We start from the raw sequence: 25,709 nt of genomic DNA on the forward strand, positions 1-25,709 counted from the left end.
AAATTTTATTCAAATGTGTTTTCGCTCTGCACAGCGAAACCATCATCCTCTCCCTCGCTGCGGATGACTGCAGGTCCAATAGTGAATCCAAAGTGTGTGCGGGGTGTGCATGGATGTGTTTGTACAAGAGAAGGAGGGATGTATGGTGTGTTGTGATAACCCTGATGGTGTCAGGTTACTTGTGATTTGATTCTGCCAGGACATGATGAGTAATGATAAACACACATGCTCCACAGACGCTCCAGCACAAACTTAAAAGAGAAGTCTTCAGGAGATATCTCCACACAGACTTTGATTCAACTCACATCTCAGGACTTTTTTGGGGCCACCATTCTGTTTCCATAGCAATGATCTTCACCGCAGAGCAGGTGGCCTGTGTGTGCGAGGTCCTTCTGCAGAGCAGTTGCATGGATCGTCTCGCCGGCTTCCTCCGTAGTCTTCCTCCTCCTTCCCTCTCCTCCTCTCCTCACCCTGGGGAGCTGGAGAGCGTGCTGAAGGCCAAAGCAGCACTGGCCTTTCACCAGGGCCGCTTCGCTGACCTCTACACCCTGCTGGAGGGCTTCCCCTTCTCCCACCGCAGCCACCCTCTCCTGCAGCAGCTCTGGCTCAGAGCCCACTACATGGAGGCGGAGAGGCAGAGGGGCCGACCCCTGGGAGCTGTGGGCAAGTATCGTGTGAGGAGGAAGTTTCCTCTACCACACACCATCTGGGACGGAGAGGAGACCAGTTACTGTTTCAAGGTATCTTATCGTACTCCAATTGTGCTCCTGAACTGTTCTTTAGCTTTCTGGTATGTGCTAGCTACATTGTGAGAGACTATTGAGAATTTTAATCAGCTGTAAAATTATTGAAGGACATGATCTTACACCTCACATTTACTATTTGTATGTATGTCCTGTTCTTACTGTAAGTACAATATTGTGGTTCTTGTGTTATACTTAATTTATGTTTATATGTACATATCATACTAGCATACTGTATTTTATTTCTATTACACCACATTTCAGGGGGAAATCCTGTTCTCTTTAGTCCACTATTTTTATCTGACATCTATAATCAGGCTTTAATTAATTACTTTGCAGATTCAGAGTACATTAAAAAACATATAATCATGATACTGATAAAAGGAGCCATTTTGAATAGTTTTATTTTTGGTAGTTACAGTATTTTTTGCTGGTGATATTTGAATAAAATTCTGATTGCAGGACTTTTACCCGTAGTGCAGTATTTTCACACTTTAGTGGTACCATTTTTACATTAGTTTAGCCTCTGAACCTCAAATGTTCAACGTGAAACATGTTTGATTGATGGATTTTGACCACTGTATTACATTTAAAAAGAATTCACTAAAACAATTCATCATGAATAAATGATTAATTGCAACACAGCTCACATTTGCTAACATCTAAACTTCAGATTTAGTGAACTGGGCTTATTGAAGTATGTTTTGAAAGAGATAGCTCAATTCTTTTTCTGTTTTTGTGTTTTAAAGGGAAAGTTCACCCAGAAAATCAAACTTACATATGTTCTCTCTTACCTGTAGTGCTATTTATCAGTCTAGATTGTTTTGGTGTCAGTTGTCGAGTGTTGGAGATATCACCTGTAGGGATGTCTGCCTTCTCTTGAATATAATGGAACTAGATGGCACTCGGCTTGCGGTGCTCAAAATGCCAAAAAAGTACATTTAACAAACTCAACATCAATGTCTCTATCCAGAAATCATGACCTAGTTACTTAAGATAATCCAATGACCTTGTTGTGAGTAGTTTAATGCAGGACCTATTTTCTTTCTACCGAACTACACCCACCAACCATATCACTGTGCAGAAGAAGGCGTGCATCTACTCATGGCGAGAGGATCGAGCTTGTGACAGTGTGAGGTGTACACATTAATGGCATTCCCCTGGCTGAGTTGTAATGTTAGCTAGCTCAGGTGAACTAGCACTATCAAACTATTTTAACATTATTGTCATTATTTTAGTGTTTATTTTGGCAGTTTTGATCATCTTGAGTAACCAGGTCATGATTTTTGGAAAGAGGCATTGCTGTTGAGTTTGTCAAATACATTTTTTGGCACTTTGAGCACCGCAAGTTGAGTTCCACTATATGTGAGAGGCTAATCTCTCCAAAATGCACACCAAAACTATCTCAACTGATAAATAGCACAACATGTAAGAGGTAAAATATGTGTTTTTCATGTATGGTTGAAGTATCCCTTTAACACGTTCAGGTTTCACTTTATTTATTCAACTCACCAACAGGAAAAATCACGGAGTATACTGCGTGAGTGGTACCGCCATAAACCTTATCCCTCCACCCGGGAGAAGCAGGAGCTGGCAGCGTCCACCGGCCTGACAACCACACAGGTCAGCAACTGGTTCAAGAACCGCAGGCAGAGGGACCGAAACATGGACGTTAACGGGTCAGTGGCAGGGCAGCAGGTCGCTCTTGTTAACTTTGTCTAACTGTTTATCTCTAGCCAACAGCAAGTATATAAAAGTATAATTACCTCCTTGTGATTGTATGCCTCTGCAAACCAGTCAAGTTGCACTTATAGTTTACATTAATGACTGTGAAAACATGGATGCTTCACACACAGATCTATACAGTCAGCACAGTTTTAAGGTGAACACTCAAGATTAGTGTCACCAATTCAGCATCTGACCAAATGTCTCCCCTTCTGCTCCTGAGATAAAACACTAGTGTTTTCGTAGAACATTATGATGTCATAGTGAAGCTGACCTTTGACCTTTTGGATGTGACATGTCATCACTTCATCATTATACCCTATTATACATTTGTGTGAAGTTTTGCCATAATTAGCATATGAATTCTTGAGTTACGGCAAAAAACATGTCTTGTGAAATCGCAATGACCTTTGACCACCAAAATCTAATCAGTTCATTTTTGAGTCCAAGTGGACGTTTGTGCCAAATTTGAGGAAACACCCTCAAGGCTGTCTAGAGATACTGGGTTCATGAGAATGAGATAAGCTCAAGGTCCCAGGTGATCTTTGACCACCAAAATCTAATCAGGTAATTCTTGAGTCCAAGCGAAAGTTTGTGCCAAATTTGAAGAAATTCCCTCGAGGCATTCTTGAGCTATCATGTTCACGAGATAGGGACAAACAACCGGAAGGACAACCCAAAATCACAATGCCGCCAGCCACCGTTATCGCCGGCGCGGAGGCATAAAATATTGAGACATGACTTTACAACAGGACAAAACAATTTACAGCCACTCTCACCACAGCCACAGTGAACATACTAATACACCGTGACCGAACTGTTGGTATTTAGTCTGGCACCAAAACAAAGAATGTTAGAATGATAACATTTCATGCACAGACCTTGGTGGTCTATTGATGATTTTTTGGTTTTCCTGCCACTATTATCTTACAGTTTGAAACCAGGTGAAAGTATAAGCACTGGTTTGTCTCTCTTTTAAAGCAACATGGACATCTGCAAAGGCCTTACAGCAGAACTAAATTTTAGAGCAACCTGAGAATATATAAAAACCAAATGGAAGTCGTGATGTTAAACTCTCTGTTGTCTCATTTTATATAAAACAACAGCGCCCTCTTGTGGTTGAATTAAAACATGATTATAGACAGGATAGACAGTGTTGTGTTAAGACACAATCAGATTCATTTTCTAATGCCCCTCATCTCTTTGTTCAGTTTCCAAACATCACACTCTGGAGGACCCTCAGGAGACGTCTACCCTTCCTCTGACGACTTTTCACCTCCAGCAAGCCCACGTCCCCTTCACCACTGCCCTCCACCTCCACCTCCACCCCTCTCTCACCCACCACCTCCTCTACATCACATGTGTGAAGGCCTCAACTGAATCTGCCCTTCAAATTTTGATTTGTAATTTCTAATACATGGTTGTTTCTTTTTTTATTATTTTTTTTTTAAAACTGTTTTGGTCTTTCTTGAATGTTACTCTAGTCTATTTTTTGTGTCAGTGAAAAAAAAAAAATACTTTGCAAGTCAAGTATGTTGCCAAAACATGACTCAGCAGACATTGCTCTTTAATGTGTTACAGCAGGGGTGAACAGGGACCAGATAAGATAATTTAAAAACACCTGGGGGCCAGCTGCTCACATTATATGGGTTATGTTAAAAAAAAAAAAAAAAAAAATCACATACAGATGAGACGAATGCAACTGTTTATCTTTCAGTCACAAAGATCAGTGAGCTATGAACTGTACGATAGTCTTGCCATCATGAGGTGAACAGAAAAAGATGCAAAGTAAACTTGCTTGATTAACCAATATTGTGTAGCGGGCCATACATAACATTAAAATTGGTATAAAAATGGTAATGATTGGCCCCCAGGATGGACAATGTACTGGTGAAATGCTCCTGCATGTACTGTATGCACAAGTTCCAGCATTTTGTGTCTGACTTCCCGAATTTGCATCAAATTCTGAGAGAAACTGAATAAAACCGCTGTATTTTTATTGCAGATTTGTTACTACACCTTTTCATATGGTGTAAAATACCATCTGTTGGATTTTCACTCTGATTACATCATTACACTGTCACAAAATGTGCAGTATAGCCATATAATATAGCTGGCAATTAACAACAGCAGATTGTAAGGCCAAGAGGATCTTCGGTCAAGTGAGGGTAAAGAATTATTCACAGATATGTCCCAGTGTTCACAGCAGCTCAGAGGCCTCAACTCATAGAGTCTGTCTTTGAGAAGACATTTGTGCAGTTAATCATATTAACGTAGGGAGATAAAGTAAACTATGATTTCGTTTTTTCACAGGAATGAAGCGAAATAATAATTTAGAGTGCTATTAAATCAGACTCAACATTCCCATCTGTTCCTCTGGTACCATCATTTATAACTACTGACATTTTAAGACTCTTTCCACATCACATTTCCAGACATTTGGACAGGCGCCTCAAACTCATCCCTCACATGAAACGAAGGAGTCTGGTCAGTCCAGCAGGACCAAGTCTTTGGTAAAGTTTTAGCTGGTATTCCATTAGTTGGTTTCACAGAGTTCTTCTCTTGTGCGTTTGGGTCCAATTCTTGCTGGTCATTTAGCGATTACTTGTCATCAGTGTGACAAACAGCACAAGTACTCCAGTAGGAGTAAAAAAGTAAGTACCTTCACCACAAATATCTGTGAGTGTTTGGTTTCAGAAGCCCAGATACTCTGCCAGAAACACAGCCATGACCTTGGTCAGGTTCACCACAGTGGGACGGTGCATGTTCTCCTCTGTGTCGTCTAGTGTGTGCCAGAACTGTGGGAAGGGAGTGGCGATGACGTGTAGCACAGGGACACCTGCATGTGTGTAGGAAAGAGGGAGATAGTGAGGTTGACTGACAGCATGTGTTACAAACTTAGGACAAATCTCCAGCTGTGTGAAACTCACCTTTGTGAAGGAAGGGGATGTGGTCGTCCTGCACAGGGCCGAGGTAAACATCCTTCCTAAAATACGTCTGCTCTGAGGGGTGAGACGTCAAGAGACCCTGTCGATGGAGTCTCTTCTCTGAGAGTGAGGGGGGTAAAAATAGAGTTAGGACACACAACAGAGAGGGGATTTGGATGTTGGCGATATCAGCTATAGAGACGTCTGCCTTCTCTCAAATATAGTGGAACTAGATGGCACTTGCGCCAAAAACTACATCTGAAAAACTCAACAGCAATATCTCTTTCCAGAAATAATGACTCAAGGAAACCCACAGATCTTGTTGCGAGCAGTTTCTTGTGGGAACTATTTTTTTTCTACCAAACTACACCTGTTAACTGTGTCACTGTGCAGAAGGGGGTGTGCATCTACTCACTGCAGCTACCGCTAGAGCTCAGCCAAGGAGGACACCAATAATATTTACAACTCGAGCTGTCATAAGCAGGAGCCTCTCATCTATGAGTAGACCAACCCCCCAGGAACAGCAACGTACTACTTTAAGCAAGCCGCAGCTTCTGAGGCTGATGAATGAAGCCAATGCTCAAGTGCCAAAAGCTATAGTTCTTTGAACAGCCACTCGAGGCTGGCTCCAAAACAGAATCAATCCCCATAGACCCCCATGTTAAAATGCTAAACTTTATAGCAGAAATAAACATGTTTGCAGCTGGGTACAAAAACAGGTTTGGTGTCCATAGTTAATTTCAACATTAATGACAACTGTACAGGGTGGGAATTTTTTTTATAACTCATCAGTTTTCATTTTATTACGGCCCAAAGTTACGCATATTTAAAGTCTATGAGGTGCCGCCACAGTCTTTGAGTCAGATCCACCTCTCGTTCCTCCACAGCTCCAACCTCTCATCCAAAGATGTCCACTTCTGGCTCAGAAAAAAAACAAATTGTCGACAGCCAAAATGTCAGACTCGAGGCTTCAAAACAGCAGTCCACAAACCACTGGGTGACATTGCAGCAGCTACGTACATTTCTTATACAGACAATGACTTTATGCCAATATGACACAGTGGCCAAACCATGGACCATGGACAACTTCTGGGTATGTCACAATTTAACTCCATGGGGCCCAACAGACTTTTTCCCATAGAGTTAAATTGTGAAAAAGATGGCTGTAAATCAGCGGCTCACTAATAACTGAAGCCAGAGTTATTTTCCTACTTTTATTCATGAAAGTGAGTTGTTGGGGAGCTGGGGTTAAGGGAAATGCCAGTGTGCTTGCTCTTTGAGCTCATGGATGTGAAAGATCAGGATAATTTTATACCTGTAACTCAAAGAATTTGGGCTTCATGCATCACTGACTAACTTCCAAAGTGATGAACAGGACCCCGCCTCCAAGGCTGTATCCAGCTTTTTTAAACATCCATGATTAGATGCACGCTTCCTTCTGTGCTGTGATACCGCTGGTAGGTGCAATTCAGTAGCAAGAAAGCACATCCTACATGAAACTGATCACAACAAGCTCTGTGGATTATCTTGAGTAACTGGGTTATGATTTCTGAAAAGACATTGCTGTTGAGTTTTTCAAATGCATGTTTTGACACTTTGAGCACCACAAGCTGAGTGCCATCTAGTTCCTTTGTATTCGAGAGAAGGCAGACAACTCTACAGCTGACATCTTCAACACTCTGCAACTCACACCAAAGCAATCAAGGCTGATGAACAGCACTACAGGTAAGAGGAAATGATTTTGGGGTGAAATATCCATTTAAACATTCATGCAGATGTTGGAGCCAGGGTTACCTGCAGCGATCAGACGGTCAAACCAGCGAGCTGTGTTATCAAAGTGATTTGCAATCAATGGATCAGGACCACCCAGCAGGTCGAGCAGCACAAAAAGGTCCTGGAGAGAAAGTGCAAAGTCAAAAATGGCTACTGAATATTGAGTTTTCTTTTAATCATAGTGCAGTAAAAACACACACATAAACAGTAGTGTTAGGTTACATGACAAAGAGGGTGAAGTCAGAGACTGTAACTAGGTTTGGGCCGTTAAATATAAATTCAGACCTGTCCTAAATTACTTTATGTAGTAGGAGGGTCAGTTCATAAAGGCATGACAGACCTGCTGCTATTCTTAAGTTTAGGCAGTCTGCTAAATTCAGCCTGCTCATTCATAATTTAGAGCGTGTCTGGATCAGGATGTGAGGAAGACCATGAAGGACGTGTATTTTTGTTTCCTCACCACAGCCTGGAGCATGGTGGTGTGTGTGGAGCCCACAGGGTGAGGTGTGCTGGCCATGCGCTCAGCCAGGTGACGGGAGCCGTACAGCGAGTCGGTGGCGGTCCACTCTTCAAATGACTCCTCGCCATCGAAAAACACCAGCTGAAGAGTCACTGGAAGTTTCTAAGAGGAAAAACAAAGAAAGGAATTAAAATGCACTTTTCCAAAAAGCAGCAATCGAGGCCAGTTTCTCTTTCTGTAGTGCTGTCGCAGTGTGTAGTCTCACAGTAAGTACATAAATCACAGCCTCTGGAGGGATACTGCTATTTACAGATGAGTGCTGCAAAGAAAACAAGGAGCTGGGGTCAGCATTTTCTATCCCATGCTGCAGGCACAGAGCCAGAGGGACGAAACGAGAGTAGGAGAAGAAGGAGGGAAAAAGTGAGAAGCTCCTCGTCAGCATCTCATGCATTTTCTCTTTGTCATGGGAAGGATTACAGGAAATAGAAAACTAATCTGCTCCAGCTGCTGTCTATAATTTAAGTGCTAACCACTGCAAACTGCCACGACATCAACACAAATGAACACAACTGAGCACACACCTGCTGTTTGAATGATCTAAGCTGGGCATCCAGAGAGGTGGCGAGCTCCAGGATCATAGCACAGGGCACTGCTGAGTCACTGGCCCCAAGAAACACCTTCTCTGGGGTCCGGGGGTCTGGAGGCAGAGCCTTGGAGTCGTAGTGGCAGGCCAGGAGCAGCCTACGAGGGGCCGAAGGGTCCAGAGTGGCAACGATGTTGGTGAAGGTGACCTGGCCGCGAGGGGTTGAAGACTGGAAGGAGTCTAAGTCCATGGCCCAGCCGGCAGACAGCGAGGACAGAGTGGAGGTGATGTGCTGGAGCAGAGCAGAGAGGGCGGATTAAAGACGAGGGAGGAACACGTGTAAGGAGGAGGAAACTATAAATATGTACACACCTGCTGTACTGCCAGACTGCCCTGTGTTCCTGGGAGCCTCTCTATCAGGATGGGCCTCAGGTAGGTCTCCCACAGGCGGGTGCCATCCACCTGAGAGGCCAGACGGCGGATTTGAGCTGGAGAGCACTTGCTGGGTTTGTGAGACAACTGCATGGATGAGAGATGAGAGTAATAAAATAATATAATAATATAAGTAATAAAATGATGAAACAGCTGCACACAGACAGCCTTGACTCGATAGATTTCACCATGGTTTTAAACTCTTCAAGGTCACCACGTCTGAAAGCTTAAGAACAGGATTTTATTCAAACATTGAAGATTCAAACTCTGTTCAAACACAATTCGAGCTAGCTGGCATACATGGAGGGAGAGCAGTGTCAGAAATTAGCAAGGGCCATGGGCCATTTGGCCCGCAATTTATCCAAGAATGCCCCCAAAAGCCATGTTCAGGGGGCCAAAATTGCCCCCAGGTTTTCGAAACAACTATATGTATTTATATTTTTAACAGTATTACAATCTGACATTAAAGTATAATTTTATTTTCATTAAATTAATTTACCGTCACGTCTACAACTCATTTTCCAGACATAATCAACAAGATTGCACTGATTATGTGAGAGTAATCTGACAGAGAAGGGGAGGGGGCTTTGCTGTACCATAAGTTTAAATTAACCATTTCTTGGGTGATCTGTGTCTACACAATGACAAATTAATGAAAAATGAAGGTAGAATGAATGTTAAATTTTAAATTAACTTACTTCCAGGATTGCATCTAAGGAATTTATAGTAATTTGGCCTTTTTAACAGTAAAAGTAACTGTAATGTGGTGAAACATTAGTACTGCTATCAGTAGATTAATGGTTAAATCATCACATTTAAACTGGTTGAATTATAGGAAATCTGAGTGATATTTTGCAACCATAACTTTATGTAACCCATTATTTATTTCATTTATAGTGGTTTCTACTGAAGAGTGAAGACACTATCTTAGTTGGTTTTGCTTTTCAAGTGCTTATTGTTAGAACATAATTTTTTGATGGCCCCCAAACATTTTGAAAATGCCCCCATTTTTTAGACCGTTGTTAATTTCATACCCTGAGGGAGAGACGGGACGCAAGAAGAAATGAAGACACATACATGATGCTGAACAAAATGTCGCCACAGATCAACTCATATGAGAGCTATGTTGCATCAACAGTGAGCCTAAAGACAATACATTTGCTGTTATGTGACATTACATGGTAGGGTAATAAAGTGATTTCAATACACAAAACATTCAAGGGTTTTAATAGATCCATGACTGTCCCAGGCCTGGACATCAGTGTAATGAAATTCCATGACTTTTTCAGGTTTTCCATGACTGTGGGCAACCCGGATTTATATAATATGCATTTAGTTTGAATGAAAAGAAATGGGACAACAGTGAAGAGACAGATGAATTACATCAAACACAAGACATGCCTGATGACTGCAACTTGTGATTACTTTCACTGTCAATGCATAATATTTTCTCGATTAACTGTTTGGTGCATAAAATGATAGAAAATTGTGAAAAGTATACATCACAATTTCTTAACATCTAAGATGGTGAAATCAGACTGCTCGTTTTGTCTGGGCAACACCTCCCCATCCAATCAATGATGTGTTTTTTGTTTTTGTGTCTTGACTTGGATGTTTGACCTTCACTATGCAGAATGATGTTTGAGCAGATTTTGTTTTCGCACAGACCTGCTGAAGGAAAATGTTTGTCTGTGGCCACCTTACCTTAGATGTGAGTTTGACACGTGCGTTATGACATCACTACTTGTTTTGAAGCCAATCAGGGTCCAACAGGCAACCACATTTTTCAATAAAGTAGGAAACATCTTGACTCCAGCAACAAAACTTTTTAAATCTATATATTTTTTCATATCCATATGTTGTGGATTTTTCAGAGCATTAAGGTAATCTAAAGAGTTTAAATTCAGTGAAATTTACTGGCCCTTTAACCTTATGCATCCAGTACAAACAAAGGGGAATCCAAAGCTCATAGTTCAGCTTTGTCACTGTGAACACGTCTCATATCTGGTTACTATGGGATGTTATAACACAGATATCCAGACAGTGCAACATAATCTGACTGTGGCTACTATATTTCAGTGACACTGAACACTTACAGGAACAGACTAGCCCCACAGCACACAGGTAAAGTTTTGGAGTCTGTGTTTGTGTGTCTGTCAATCCTCTTACCCTGTCTTTGGTCAGGTCTGCAGCTGGCATGCGGTTCACATCGGTGGTGTCGTTTGACAGGTAGACTCCCAGCACCACCGCCAGCACCAGGACACCGAGGAGACACAGCAGCAGTACCCGGGCCCGGGGCATCCACACCCGGTCACAGCCGGGCAGAGAGCCGCTGCCATTGCTCTGCTGCAGAGACTTGTACCGCCGACTGGACCTGGACATGTCTGACTGAGTGACAGACTGGGACGGTGCAGCGTCGAGCAGGCAGTCCTAACAGCTACGTGTCCAAACCGGCTCGTGGAGCATGCAGGAGGGAGCTCACACAGGAAGTCGAGGCAGGCTGTGATGTGGAGCAGCCTCGAGGGGAACCTGGCTGTGTGACAGCTCGGTCCTTACATCTGCAACAGTCTGTTGTCCTGCTTCAACATAATGGTCCATGTGATGGTCTGTCTGTACTGGTCCCAGTCTTCAATGCGAGTCCTGCAGCCCAGGTCCTTGAAGGCATCATTGAATTTAGAGCTGCTTCAATCAAACCAAACCAGGATACTTTAAAATAAATCACAGAGACAAATTAACTCTCCCTATCTATGACTTCTGTTGTTTAACGAGCAACTCTTCACAGCTGTGTTGAGCTCATTTCATCCAGCAACAGCTACTACTGAGTAAAAATAAAATCAATCTGAAACAAAGAGATCATATAGACAAACTTGTCCCAACTCTCCTGGAGCAGCAGTCCGTTTAGAAGTGTCCACATCTAACGCCCTCTCGTTACAGGACATCTTTGTGGTTTCTGGTTTCTAATCAAATGGCGTTACTTCTTTTAGATTTGTATTGAGTGCCAGGAAAACAGCTCTGTGGTGCGCTACTGCCATCTACTGACTGGGAAGGGGAACTGCAGGGAATTAGATTCATTATTAAATGGAGTTTTTTTCTCCCACAAACTTTATTGAATAGTTTCAATACATGCAGGGACGCAGCACCAAATTCTGGGAAATGTGCATGTCCAGTCCCCCTCTCTATGATCATGTCTTTCTCATGCACTTTAAAGTTGGAAAGACACGAGAGTGTACATCAGTGCATCAGTAACATAAGCAGGCACTCACTCGGCTCTAGCTGCATTTGACGAATCCTAGTGCAGGGCCAAATCAGATCATTTTACGCCTTTAAGGGGTGAGAGGTCCTCAGAGAGCTTCCACTATATTTTTAATATACAGTTCGGTCTTTAAACCGATTAATTCAACCAGTTTTTATTTATTTATGACATGTATTATATATAAAAAACATTGCAAACAAAACCAAACTTTTCATTCCAGGCTTTTTGACGGTCCCCCTCCCATTTCTGAATACGTGCAATATGTATGTTCCAGATTTTCATTACAAAAGTTGCAGAAAATATATTTCATAATATGAAAATAATGTAAAAATAAATTCAGCTGCACAATAAATGAATAAAATGTAGGGAAAAGAAAGAAACATAATGAAAGCAAAAAAAGTCTGCTGCACCACTGGAGTAAAACTAAAAAGTCTTATCTAATATTTTTTGCCAGTTTAAAATTTTCAGCAGTAGTCAAGTATGTTTTAAAATTATTATCTTAAAAAATATAGAAGAAGGGTGTTTTTTTAAGCCAAATAACGCATACGCATAATGTTTTGCTAAAATAATAATCCAGGGATTGTTCAAAATGAGTAATATCTCTATCTTAGTGTGACATCCTATTCAAAATGTTTTGAGAGGTTCCTTTGTAAATCAAACCAAAAAGAAGTGGCACAAAAACAATCTACAAACACATGTTCAATAGTTTACCCTTCACAATTACAAATAGTGCATCTATTGTTTGCATTTTGGGAAAAAAAAGGTTAAATACAGTTTAATACAAAATTAGGATGCAAGCAGTTAAAACAATGGAGTTGAAGCGCTGCTGGGTCTTTGTGGTGATCAGATACAAGTGCTCTTTGGACACTTCATGTGCTCTTATTCCATCTTGTGGATGGTTCTTTGCATGGGTGGAGTACGTTCTCAATAAAAAATATAAAATGCAAGTCTCCTTCAAAATGAATCCAAGGCACACTAATTAAAAATACCTTTATTTTACTTGACGGTATGTATTTTAAATGATCAAAAATACATAGTCTTGGATCAACTCACTGCAATACAAAGAAAACAACTATTTCCCCTGTGTAAACCAAAAGATGAACTATAACTGATATTTTATATCTATGATTAACATGTCTGAAAGATCTGCAGTATGTGCTGCAGAAACTATATAAAACTAAAACACAAAATAAACTATATTTTCAATAATCTTGTATTCTGAACTTCCTTTTCTCTTACACATCCACCCAAATCATTGCATCATTGTTCTCTTTCTGTCCCCAGATTGCTTTAATTTGCAGAAATACTTGATTTGATGTCAATCCTGAGTGTATCTGTAATAAAATCCAGAAATTGTAGATTTAGTCCAGAAAAACTTTTAAAATCACAGATTCAGTACATTCTTGTGTGTCAGTAATCTTGCACCAGGTCAGGACAAAACAAAACATGTTATATGACCCACTTCTCGATCCCGCCAGATTTTCGTCCGGGAAAATGAGCGGAAAAGGAAGCTGACTTTATAAACTGTTCTGATTGGTCTAGAGACATGTAGGCCCGCGTTCTCTTGCTGCTGATTGGTCAGAGCGCCTGTCCATCCTCACCCCAGCGGTTCCGCCTTCCGTACAAATGCGACGTTAGCGGGACTTTTAGAGTCATTCGCGCTTTCTCCTCTGAGCCTGACTTCAGTGTGTGTCCAGACCCACATCCTGACACCAAGGAGAAGATAAAGCTGTAGCAGGACAGCGGCTGTTTTCTCTGGGGACGAGTCAACATCACACTTTGCTAACATGCATGTGATCAAGCGAGGTGAGCTCCTTTCTGTTGTTATGGATCAGGCCTGTTAGCATCAGGGCTGTCACTGTAAGGAAACGATCAACCAGTTACTGAGCGGCAACAGCGACCGATCTGCTGCATGTGTCTGACTAATTAGGTGTTTTATCACAAAGCCGAAACTTACACGCCATGCTTGTGTCAGGGAAGCAGCGTGAAGCGCTTAGCTAACGTTAGCTAGCAGCACTTAGTTAACTTAGTTAAGCTAGCTAGTGACTAGTGTTACATATGAGGCTAACGTTACAGCCAGACTGTCAGCGTTTTATTCAGTTAATTACCACCAGGTTAACAAGCATGTCGTTTTAGAAAGTCTCTTACAAATGACCTTTGAGTGATAGAAATGTAATTTTGGCCCCCCTTCCTGCAGCTGTTTATGGCCTTTGTCATAGTTGGCGCCAAAAGATGAAGTTATATAGCTCTACCTGGATGTCAGTATGGACCTCAGAGAGGTTCTGGTTGTAAGAAATGTTAGTTAACACAAGACAGGTCTTACGCACTTTTGTCGACCAGGAGGAGTGAGCTTTGCCTCTACAGTTATATCAGACTTGACACCACAGTGTCAAAAAGGTGCGTTCACTGCCACAGGGTCTTTGTTACAGGTCGAATCCAATCTGCATTTACAATCAAACAAACATTACTGCACAAGTTTCTTTGATAAAAACCAAATGGTTTTAAACTATCTGAGCTCTTTACAACATTTAAATAAGTAATTAAAGACCACAATAAAGTGATATATCACGTAGCAATAGCAGTGGTGAAATGTAACTAGGTTAAGTACAGTTTTGAGGTAACGTACTACTTTATACTTTTAACGTCACTCCACCACAGTTTGGAGGCTAATGTACTTTTTTACTCTACTGCATTTGTTTTATTGCTTTTATTACTTTGATGATTTAGATCATTAACACACAATATAAATCAACTACTAAATAATATGTTATCAGAGGTTAAACTAGTAGTAGCCTACATAAAGTCATTAACATCAGCCCCACCCTTACAGCTGCAACATTAAAGTGATAATGTATCACTTTAAAATGTAATAATCCAGTACTTTTTCCTTAAGAGTAGTTATATTAATAAAACGTATGTACTTTTACTTAAGTAAGATTTTAATGCATCACCTTTTAGTTGTGACAGGATTTTTACACTGTAGCACTGCTACTTTGACTGCATGATAATTATTTAATGACCAAATATGATTCATTTTATCAACTGTATTCAGTTTAATAGACACTATTACTGTTATTTATATTTAAAAGGGATATTTCACTTGTGTCGCTTAAAGCAGCAGCAGCAGCAGAACAGGAAAGCTAAAAGGAAATTGGACAATAGACCCAAAAGAAGCCAGCTGATGCAACAAGAAGTCTTTGTTATGTTAAATGGATGAAAGTGAACAAAAAAGTTAGAAGTTTATTATGTGAAATATAGTGTATTGTGTTTATCTAAAAAAAAAAAAAAAAAGAAGTTGAAAATCCCTGACACATAACAATCACTAGATTTATCATGATTGAGTTTTGTCACAGTTTCATTTTTACTCTTTATTGATTGTGTAATTTTGCTGACTGACATCTTTAGTCGGTGGTGATTGTGTTAACTGACAGGTTTTTTTTTATTCGTTTATTTTTCAGATGGACGCCAAGAGCGCGTCATGTTCGATAAAATCACCTCTCGCATCCAGAAGTTGTGCTACGGACTGAACTCCGACTTTGTAGACCCGGCCCAAATTACCATGAAGGTGATCCAGGGTTTGTACAGCGGCGTCACCACTGTGGAGCTCGACACGCTGGCCGCAGAGATCGCCGCCACTCTAACAACAAAACACCCCGACTACGCCATCCTCGCTGCACGGATCGCTGTCTCAAACCTGCACAAAGAGACCAAGAAGGTGTTCAGTGATGTGATGGAGGATCTGTACAACTATGTCAACCCCTTGAATAAACGCCACTCTCCCATGATCTCCAAGGAGACGCTCGACATCGTTCTTGAGAACAAAGACCGCCTCAACTCCGCCATCATTTACGACAGAGATTTCTCCTACAACTTCTTCGGCTTCAAGACTCTGGAGCGGTCCTACCTGCTGAAGATCAACGGCAAAGTGGCAGAGCGACCGCAGCACATGCTCATGAGGGTGTCTGTCGGGATCCACAAAACCGATATTGACGCAGCCATCGAGACCTACAACCTGCTGTCAGAGAAGTGGTTCACTCACGCCTCCCCCACGCTATTCAACGCAGGAACCAACAGGCCCCAGCTGTCCAGCTGCTTCCTGCTCGCCATGAAAGACGACAGCATCGAAGGCATTTATGACACGCTAAAGCAGTGTGCCCTCATCTCCAAATCAGCTGGAGGAATCGGCGTGGCAGTGAGCTGCATCAGATCAACAGGAAGCTACATCGCTGGCACCAACGGCAACTCCAACGGGCTCGTCCCCATGCTGAGAGTTTACAACAACACAGCACGTTATGTTGACCAGGGCGGCAACAAGAGGCCCGGAGCCTTCGCCATGTACCTGGAGCCCTGGCACTTTGATGTGTTTGACTTCCTGGAGCTGAAGAAGAACACGGGAAAGGAGGAGCAGAGAGCCAGAGACCTTTTCTATGCCCTGTGGATTCCCGACCTGTTCATGAAGAGAGTGGAGAGCAACCAAGACTGGTCTCTGATGTGTCCCAACGAGTGCCCCGGGCTGGATGAGTGCTGGGGGGAGGAGTTTGAAAAGCTCTACACGTCCTATGAGAAGGAGGGGAGGGTCAAGCGCGTGGTGAAGGCTCAGCAGGTGTGGCATGCCATTATTGAGTCCCAGACAGAAACTGGTACACCATACATGCTGTACAAAGACGCCTGCAACAGGAAGAGCAACCAACAGAATCTGGGCACCATCAAGTGCAGCAACCTGTGCACAGAGATTGTTGAGTACACTAGCGATGATGAGGTAGCCGTCTGTAACCTGGCCTCCATCGCACTAAACATGTATGTCACTCCTGAGCGCACTTTTGACTTTAAAAAACTGGCACAAGTGACCAAAGTCATTGTCAAAAACTTGAACAAGATCATCGACATTAACTACTACCCAGTGCCTGAGGCGGAGTACTCCAACAAGCGCCACAGGCCGATAGGAATCGGCGTCCAGGGTCTGGCAGACGCCTTCATCCTCATGCGTCACCCATTTGAAAGCCCCGAGGCTCAGCTCCTGAACATTCACATCTTTGAGACCATCTACTACGCCGCCCTAGAGGCGAGCTGCGAGCTGGCCGCTGAGCTCGGCCCCTACGACACGTACAAAGGCTCTCCTGTCAGCAAGGGCATCCTGCAGTACGACATGTGGAAGAAGACGCCCACTGACCTGTTGGACTGGAAGCTGCTGAAGGAGAAGATCGCCAAGCACGGCGTGAGGAACAGCCTGCTGCTCGCCCCGATGCCCACGGCCTCCACCGCCCAGATCCTGGGCAACAACGAGTCCATCGAAGCCTACACCAGCAACATTTACACCCGCAGGGTCCTCTCTGGAGAGTTTCAGATCGTGAATCCTCATCTGCTCAAAGACCTGACGGAGAGAGGACTGTGGAGCGAGGAGATGAAGAACCAGCTGATCGCTCACAACGGATCCATTCAGGTAAAACATCCACATCTGTCACGCCCAGGTTGCAGAGCAGGAAGCAAACTTTTTACATGACAAGATGCTGATTCATTATTTTGTTTGTAACGTGTGGTTTGATTAGAGAAAATGAACTTTTGTTTCGACAGAACATCAATGAGATTCCAGATGATCTGAAGCAGCTGTACAAAACAGTTTGGGAAATCTCCCAGAAGACCGTACTCAAGATGGCCGCCGACCGTGGCGCCTACATCGACCAGAGCCAGTCCCTGAACATCCACATCGCAGAGCCAAACTACGGCAAACTGACCAGCATGCACTTCTACGGCTGGAAACAGGTAAGTGAGGACAGGAAGATTTAACAGAGAGAACTTCCTGCTGTGAATGCTATAGGTGTTAAACTCATGTCTCACTCTCGCCACAGGGTCTGAAGACGGGGATGTACTACCTGAGGACGAAGCCTGCCGCCAACCCCATCCAGTTCACACTGAACAAGGAGAAACTGAAGGAGACGCAGGAGCAGGTCAAACCCACAGAGGAGGAGATCAAAGAGCGTAACGTTGCTGCCATGGTGTGCTCTCTGCAGAACAAAGACGATTGCTTAATGTGTGGATCTTAGACGTGTTCTCTCTCTGTTACCTGCTGAGGCGTCAGGTTGTCGTGTGAATGCACCTGATGCTACTTGATCTTGAAGCCCGATGTTATGCAAGTGCAAATATCAGAGCCAAAACTTGAGCATTTTTCATAAACCTCACTGTAACGAGCTTCTTAATGTATAAAGTTTTAATAAAATGGTTGTCAGCTCACCATTGTCAAAGAAAGGAAAGCACTCACTTACTACAAAATGTATTTTATGTTTGAAATTAAATAACTTTGTAATAGAGAATAAAGTTTACATGCAAGTTTAATTGGGTGTGTGTGTACATGTGTGTGAGCTGGTGAAAGGAAAAAAAAACCCCATCAGAGACCAAAGCAAGTGCTGCAGAGCTGCAGCTACTTTTTGTTATAATGAATTATTTAACCCCTTGAAGCCTGGAGTAACATAAATCCCTGTGCTGCTTTCAGATGCTTTTTGCATTTCACAATATTTAAATTAGTGTGATTTCTTTTAGACATTTTTTTTGAAAAACTACAGAAAAAAAAATGTATATTTAAAAATTATGTTAAAAAAACATTAAGCTGTTTTTCCAGGTCATTTTGTTTTCTTTTTTCATTATTTTTTTTTAAACTTGTTCGTTTATAATTCTCTTGACTATTTTCTCACAATTTTGGGGGGGGGTCTTTCCCCCCTGTTTTAAAGAAACCAAGCCAATTTTGTCAGGTTTCAAAAGGCTTAACAGACAAGCACAGGAAGATGTGCTTGTCTATTAAGACACTGAAAATACACTCTTACATTACAGCGAGTATTTTCAGTTTTGGATTGTTGGTCACCCAGGACATTTGGTTACAGTAAGACTGAGAAGAGCAGCAGTTCTTGAGCCTGAAACCAGTAAAATATTAGAATTTTTTAATTGAAAATAGTTGCCAATTGTTTATTTTCTAACTAAAAGTTGGATCCATTATTGCTGCATGTTCAAAGTCTACAAGCTACAATACTGTTGAATTGTTTCAGACGTTTATGAAGTAGAAGTGCCAGGTGATTTTATACTTTTCATGGTCTTAAAATGCAAAAATGAAATATTTTAGGGCTTTTAACATTTGGTCAAAGAAAACTAAGACGTTACCATGGGCCCTTTAAATGATGTGTATGTCCTGATGTTTCACATAAAAATCAGAAAATGTGAACTATTTAGTAAAATACTTCTAAAGTGATTGTATCTGCGTGAGTTTAATGGGTAAAACTTGAAGTGAATGGGACTTGGAAAACTGGAAATGTGTGGGGCCTAATCATCAGAACTTGTTATTTTAAGCCTGAAATTGGCATGGATTGATCAGAAGTTGCTCTATTTATCATTTATTAGAAATCTATTTACAGAACAGCCTCAGGATTGAGCTCCAGATCTTTTTTGATCAAAGACTGAACACAGCTCCCAAAATTAAGAATTTCCCTCATCACAAATAACACAAATTTTTACTCGGATGACAATCATACTCCTAAAAAATACATTATCAGTATGGAATGCTTGTTTCGTCAGAGAATTCGGCACAATCCTATTTACTACCACTTGTGTACCTTCAAAGAAATGAGGTACTATTGTAAAATAGAAAATCAGCCAGTGTTCTGATAATTATTTTTAATATATTTTTTATAAAATAATGAAAACATAATTTACACTTTTAAATGTACAAGTTATTATTACAACCCAAAGAAAACAATGTCCAACCAAAAACATTTTGCCTGTGCGTCACGTACCCCTGCAACACGCAGAAAGCACCAACACACAAACGGGGAAACGATGATGCCAGAAAATAGAAAAACGACAAGGAATCATACAAATCAGTTTTTGTACAGAAATCAGAAGTAAAACAGCATAAACAAATAAAAACACAGTACCCTCTCATCTTCACTATTGTCTGCAACAGTGGGAATGTGTTAAAAAATAAATTATCAAAATATTTAACATCTAAAAAAAAAACCAAACCTAGTTATACAATATTACCGTTAACCATAATGCATTATTGATTTGTTCAACAGGGATCATTGTGTATGCTATAAATAGCTTAAAATTATACATAACATTAACTATATAAAAAAAAGAAACCTTGCCCCTTTTACATAAGCGAACTAAAGACACCTGCAGATACTAAAGTCACAGCTGAAGCTGCACGGATGAAGCAGGAATATCAGGAGTGTGTCACTTAAACTCTGAGACTCTGAACCCCATTAAAGGTCCACACAGGTACAAACATTACTGGTATCAAAGTGACAACTTGAAACTGGCAAACTGGCTGCAGAGGAATAAAGGAGGCGGAGACATGAGAGCAGGAGGAAGTGGCAGTTTTCTGTCCAGCTCCGAGTCAGTGAAAGAAACGTAGTTTTGACAGTAGGAGTGGGCGACATGGATAGGATCTGTTGTCATAGCATCTTAAATGAAGATATCAATATGGTCAACTTCATGAAAAATCTTGCTGATGAATTTGCGTCTCTGCCTGTAATGACCAAATACACCCAGATATATTAAAGGGATAACCACAAAAGGTATAAACTGTACAGCTAAACGCAAATTGCCTCAGGTTGCGTCACATCGCCCACTCCTAGCTAATGTTTAGTGTCCTTTAACAGCATCTTGAGGAACCTGAGTGAGTTGGGATTCAAAATTCAACTGTTCCAGTCTGACCAGGGAAGAAAGCTCCTGACGACAGAGAAGTAGCCGTCCTGCAGGGCAGAGCAGGACATGACCATGTAGTACAATTTTATCAGCATATCTAAACCGAGAGGAAGATTAGAGTCACCCTCTGCAAGGATGTAGTGTCCATTCAGTACCAGCGTCCAAAAAAACCACACATTGTTTCCGTATGAAAAATAGATATAGTAGACAATATCGTTAAGCAAGCTAGCAGTATAAATAGTGTCTTTTGTGTTCATCTGGGGTCGTCACAGAACATGGGTACAAATCCGCTCACACACACAGACAGACTGGTTCTGATATGACGGAGCTTCAGTGTTGTCGAGTGAGTTTCATGTACAGTAATTGTTTTCTGTAAGCACACGTTACGGGTGGCAGCTTCATCTTGATTAGTATGTAAAGAAGACGCAGTTATAAGAACAGTTTGACATTTTGGGGAAATGCAGTTATTTACCTCTAGTGGAGAGTCAGAGAGGATTGATACCACTTGTATTTGTCAGTTAAATATGAAGCTAAAGCAAACAGACTGTTAGCTTAGCATGAAGACTGGAGCTAGCTCTGTCCAACAGAAACAAAGTCCACCTACCAGCACATCTAAAGCTCATTAATAAACATGGTAAATCTAGTTTGTTTTTTTATACTTAAATACTATGAGGGGACCATGTTTGGTAACAGCTATCGAAATCAAGTATGTATGTAGCCCGACAGTCCTTAAAGGTGATATTTTTGGCTAGATGGAATTGCTCATCAGGTCACAGAGTTCTGTTTAACACCCAAGCAGCAAACTACGCAGCTGAAAAATGAAGGCAACTTGAAGGTGCCAAAAACTGCAACCCCTCTAATGGCCACTAGGGGCTGGCTCCAAAAGCAAATCAATCCCCATAGACCTCCATGTTAAAATGCCCAACTTTACAGCAGATTTAAATGTGTGTACAGCCTGGTACAAAAAGTGGTTTGGGTCTCTAGAGCTAATTCACTTGTTCATGACAACTGTACAGGAGGTTAGGTTTTATATAACTCGCCCATTTATATTATATAAAGGCTTTAAGTTATGAATATTTCAGGGCAGGATGCTTTGAGTGACAGGCTATCTGTGAGGTGTCACTACAGTCTGAGTCAGTTGCACCCTCTCGTCCAAATTTGGTCACTCCTGGCACCAAAAAAAAACAAGATGGCAGGAGTCCACAAACCAAAGGGTGACATAACGCTACGCCCATTATTTTATACAGACTATAATAACATCAGGACAAATTGCCAGACGAGCGGCGGAAACACCTGGATGTTTCTCTCAACCAAAACGTTGGCTGTAAAATGGTGTATTGTCCTTTAGAACTTGTTTTTGTTTGGGATTAAAAATTAGAACGTGTTGACTAGAGACCATCTTGCCATGAAATCACACCAGCTGCGACTTTGATCTGTGATTTAAAACCAATGTGGGCCTGAGAGGAGGCAATGGTCCTTTCCTTGCTTCCTATCCCCCACCTCTGGTGCCCTTGCTTGCACCACACCCATCCTCAAACTAGGCCTTCAATTTGATCTTAACACCTGTAAAGTTTCGTGACTGCATCTTGCATGGATGTGACACTGTTGCGGTGACAATATCTGTCCACAGACAGTCTAATAAAAACCTGACAAAGTACTAAAACTGCTTCAGTCCACAGTTGGTGTTACCAGGACCACATTTTGCCATGATGACACACACACAGACTCACAAGGTGAAGCTGTCATGGCTGTTAATAATTAGTGAGTTTTAGAGGTGCTGGTAGGCAGATTCTGTTATGTTTGAGCAGAGCGAGTTTCCCCTGTATGCAGTCTTCATGCTAAGCTAATAACCGTTTGTTGGCTGTCCCCTTAATGTATTTAACAGAAAGTCTCTGCCATAAAGCAAACACAAAATGTCAAACCACCGCTTTAAATATATATATAAAAAAAGATCATCTGTAAGACGCACCGAGACAACAACTCAAGGTTAAAATAATTATCCAGTACATTTAGATCTGAGATGATACGGCACTGCTGAAAACAGTGAAAATTAAGTTCAAAACAATGCACTACATTAGAGATATGATACTATTAATATCACTGAGCTTCATGACATCGACCATTTACACTCGCTCAACACGCTGATGGCTTATTTCACATCTAAAGGGCCGCGGGTTCATCCATGTAAACGGAGGAAAGGAAAGTATCGTGGCCCACAAGTGTTCATATTACAGTAAACTAGTTTGTTCATCACTCAACACGTCCTATAACAGACCATCATACACACGCTCACACCAGAGGGTAATAAAATGGATCTTGCCTCAAGCACAAACACTGTTGTGCCATAATGTTTCTGAGTGTTCGCTGTACCATCAGTTACACACACACACACACACACACACACACACACACACACCTCTTTAGTACGACAATATCAGTACAATATAGGTAATATTGATACATGAGAATTGTACCACAGGCATGTATCTACAGTACCATGTCTGTAGAGCTTCCATTACTTCTAGTGCATTCTGGGAGATGCAGTCTGTAATGAGTCTTTTATTTGGCTGATTGGCTGCAGGAACAGTATTAGGCCTCTCCAGGTGATGTAGTGTTCTCGAAAACAGTCTCCTCTCCGACTCGCTCCTCTGGCATAGTAGCATATGTATTCATATATGTGACAGGTATATAAGACTTTTGGACTTCAGTTTATAAAAATAAACGGGCTCAGAGAATAGAGAGGGAGGGTCTCTGCTCCGTCTGGGAGTGTTGCATTTTTAAAAATCTTTTTTTTGTCTTGCTCTCTCTACGGTTTAAGGCAGTCCAGTGGAAGCTGAGTGAGGTGACGTCAGTGTGACCTCTGCCGCCGCTGTGTGCAAGGAATCCTGGGTGCTCTCACAGCCGCCCTCCCTCTGTGGTCTCAATCTCTTCTTCCTCTGCAGGCATCACTCCCTCTTTGAGTCAGATTCGTGTGTTAAAGAGTGAGGCATGTGGTCACTCTCCGTGTTGTCGGCGTTATTGAAAAGCCTGCTGAACTTGCGCAGCTGCTCGCTGGCCGTCAGGCTCTCCTCCTGTAAGCGCTGGTTGTTCTCTCTCAGGTTGGCCATCTCTGCCAGCAGGACGACTTTATCCTGCTTCTCCTGGTGATGGCAACGTGAGGAGAGAAGAAGAGTCAGTTTCAGTTTTGCTGATATTAAAGGAATAGTTTGACCTCTATAGGAAATACTCTTATTTGCTTCCTTGCTGAGGGTCAGATGAGAAGATCGATACCACCCTGCTGTTTGTCAGCTAAATATGAAGCTACAGCCAGGAGAACGTTAGCTTAGCTTAGCATATTTACTGGAAACTGGCGAACAGCTGACCTGGCTTTACTCTGCAGTAACAAAAATGTGTCTATGAGCACCACAACCCCCCTCAAAAATCTCATCTTGTCGTTTTTAGACTTCAGTTTGTAAACAAGTTAAAATAACAATAATTTTGAGCACTGATTAGACAGCTTTAGAGGTGCTGGTAAAAACTTTTTTGGTAAAATTTCATCTTTAAAACACAGGAAACACAAGAATGCATTTTATTCAAAAGCTGATTTATTACAGTGTGAGGAGGTAAAAGTATCAAATGGTATCCTGGTGGGTGCATGTAACATTACTATCATGCTCTGGGTTATCATTTTTCTACTTTTATTACCTGTTTATTAAAAAATATATGTGAAAAACAAAAGATTCTCACTCTCTCCAGGTCATTGTTGAGCTGTTTCAACATCACTTCCAGGTGGTAGAGCCGACCAGACAAGTCGTTGGGCACCTCATCGCTGTAAACACAAACACCACAAATGACTTTGCATGTAGAGCCAACAACCACAACACTACTGAAAGAGAAACACACACTGAGTGCTGTGCAGGTTGTGTAGGTGCATAGAGAACAGGTTTTACTGGTGTCTGTGTGAGTGCATTAATTCTTGTATAACACTGTTTGAGCTGAAGCTCCTCAGTTTCAATAATATATATATGCTGCTCACTGGGAGGAAAAATAAACATCCTGTCTGGAAACACAGAGACTGAAACAATAATTCAAACAACAAACTGTTTACTTTAGTGAGAATTCACAGAGGAGTTCACAAGCTGGAGAGTCTGCTCACGTTCAGTTCAGTAAAGTACCACAAGGTGGCAGTAGTGACAAAGAGATGAATTAATAGAGCTTTCTGACTGCACTGTTTTACGTGACTGTTCGTCAAGTCTGCCTGACAGCAATGAAAATTAAGATCCCGCAAGTCATTATAATGAGAGGCTTCATCAAAATAACGACGTGCTTAATAGTTGAGATACTATCTCATGATTTTGAGAAAGGTTCCCATTATTTTGAGATACTAATCATTTGAGGAGCTTCTCTTTATTTCTGGATACTGTGTTGTGGATACAACATCCCCTTGAGATACTAACTCATTATTTTGAGAAACTAATTTATCATTTTGAGATACTAACTCATTATTTTTGAGATATTAGGTCATTATTTTAAGATACAAAGTTTAATAGAATGAGATTCTTTCTCATTATTTTGATATCTCATGTCATTATTTCGAGATACTAACCCACTGTTTTGAGATACTAATTCATTATTTTGAGATAATGATATTATCTGATATTTTATGTCATTATTTTGAGATATTACATAATTATTTTTGAGATACAAAGTCATTATTTTGATATTTTTATGTCATTATTTTAAGATACCAACTCACTGTTTTGAAATACTAACTCATTATTTCGAGATATGTCATTATTTTTGGTATTTTATGTCATTATTTTTGAAATATTACGTCATTATTTTTGAGATACTAACTTACTGTTCTGAGATACTAACTCATTATTTTAAGATATGTCATTATTTTGAGATACAAAGTTATTATTTTGAGATACTAACTCATTATTTGAAAGAAACTAACTCACTGTTTTGACATACTAACTCACTGTTTTGAGATACTAACTCACTGTTTTGAAATATTAACTCATTATTTTGAGATATGTCATTATTTTTGGTATTTTATGTCATTATTTTGAAATATTACATCATTATTTTTGAGACACTAACTCACTGTTTTGAGATACTAACTCATTATTTTGAGATA

The 25,709-nt window shown here is 41.1% G+C and overlaps 4 protein-coding genes across 8 annotated transcripts in view; 2 read left to right on the forward strand and 2 right to left on the reverse strand.

The window, feature by feature from the left end:
- The first annotated feature begins 212 nt into the window (after positions 1–212).
- six9 (SIX homeobox 9) lies at positions 213–4,467 on the forward strand. The gene is made up of 3 exons (XM_049575957.1): positions 213–740; positions 2,262–2,422; positions 3,680–4,467. The coding sequence occupies exons 1-3, from the start codon at positions 213–215 to the stop codon at positions 3,846–3,848; spliced, it is 858 nt and encodes a 285-aa protein (XP_049431914.1). The 3' UTR covers positions 3,849–4,467.
- A 147-nt stretch (positions 4,468–4,614) lies between these two features.
- On the reverse strand, positions 4,615–11,622 carry qpctla (glutaminyl-peptide cyclotransferase-like a). Its single transcript, XM_049577455.1, has 7 exons — positions 10,813–11,622; positions 8,584–8,730; positions 8,210–8,503; positions 7,629–7,790; positions 7,190–7,289; positions 5,399–5,515; positions 4,615–5,307 (listed from the first exon to the last, which is right to left on the reverse strand). The coding sequence occupies exons 1-7, from the start codon at positions 11,023–11,025 to the stop codon at positions 5,162–5,164; spliced, it is 1,179 nt and encodes a 392-aa protein (XP_049433412.1). The 5' UTR covers positions 11,026–11,622; the 3' UTR covers positions 4,615–5,161.
- A 1,883-nt stretch (positions 11,623–13,505) lies between these two features.
- On the forward strand, positions 13,506–18,226 carry LOC125889283 (ribonucleoside-diphosphate reductase large subunit). The gene is made up of 4 exons (XM_049577129.1): positions 13,506–13,702; positions 15,355–17,336; positions 17,468–17,656; positions 17,743–18,226. The coding sequence occupies exons 1-4, from the start codon at positions 13,684–13,686 to the stop codon at positions 17,935–17,937; spliced, it is 2,385 nt and encodes a 794-aa protein (XP_049433086.1). The 5' UTR covers positions 13,506–13,683; the 3' UTR covers positions 17,938–18,226.
- Positions 18,227–19,537: 1,311 nt separating this feature from the next.
- sipa1l3 (signal-induced proliferation-associated 1 like 3) overlaps positions 19,538–25,709 on the reverse strand; it is an 82,472-nt gene continuing 76,300 nt past the window's right edge. For all 5 annotated transcript variants that reach the window (XM_049576225.1, XM_049576226.1, XM_049576228.1 and 2 more), the window contains 2 exons: positions 24,314–24,395; positions 19,538–23,727 (listed from right to left, as the gene is read on the reverse strand). In XM_049576225.1, coding sequence (XP_049432182.1) covers positions 23,533–23,727; positions 24,314–24,395 — 277 coding nt within the window. In that variant the 3' untranslated portion in view covers positions 19,538–23,532. The remainder of the gene's footprint in view (positions 23,728–24,313; positions 24,396–25,709) is intronic.

Source organism: Epinephelus fuscoguttatus, linkage group LG5 (genome assembly GCF_011397635.1).
Source record: "Epinephelus fuscoguttatus linkage group LG5, E.fuscoguttatus.final_Chr_v1".
In the NCBI taxonomy this organism is placed as follows: domain Eukaryota; kingdom Metazoa; phylum Chordata; class Actinopteri; order Perciformes; family Serranidae; genus Epinephelus; species Epinephelus fuscoguttatus.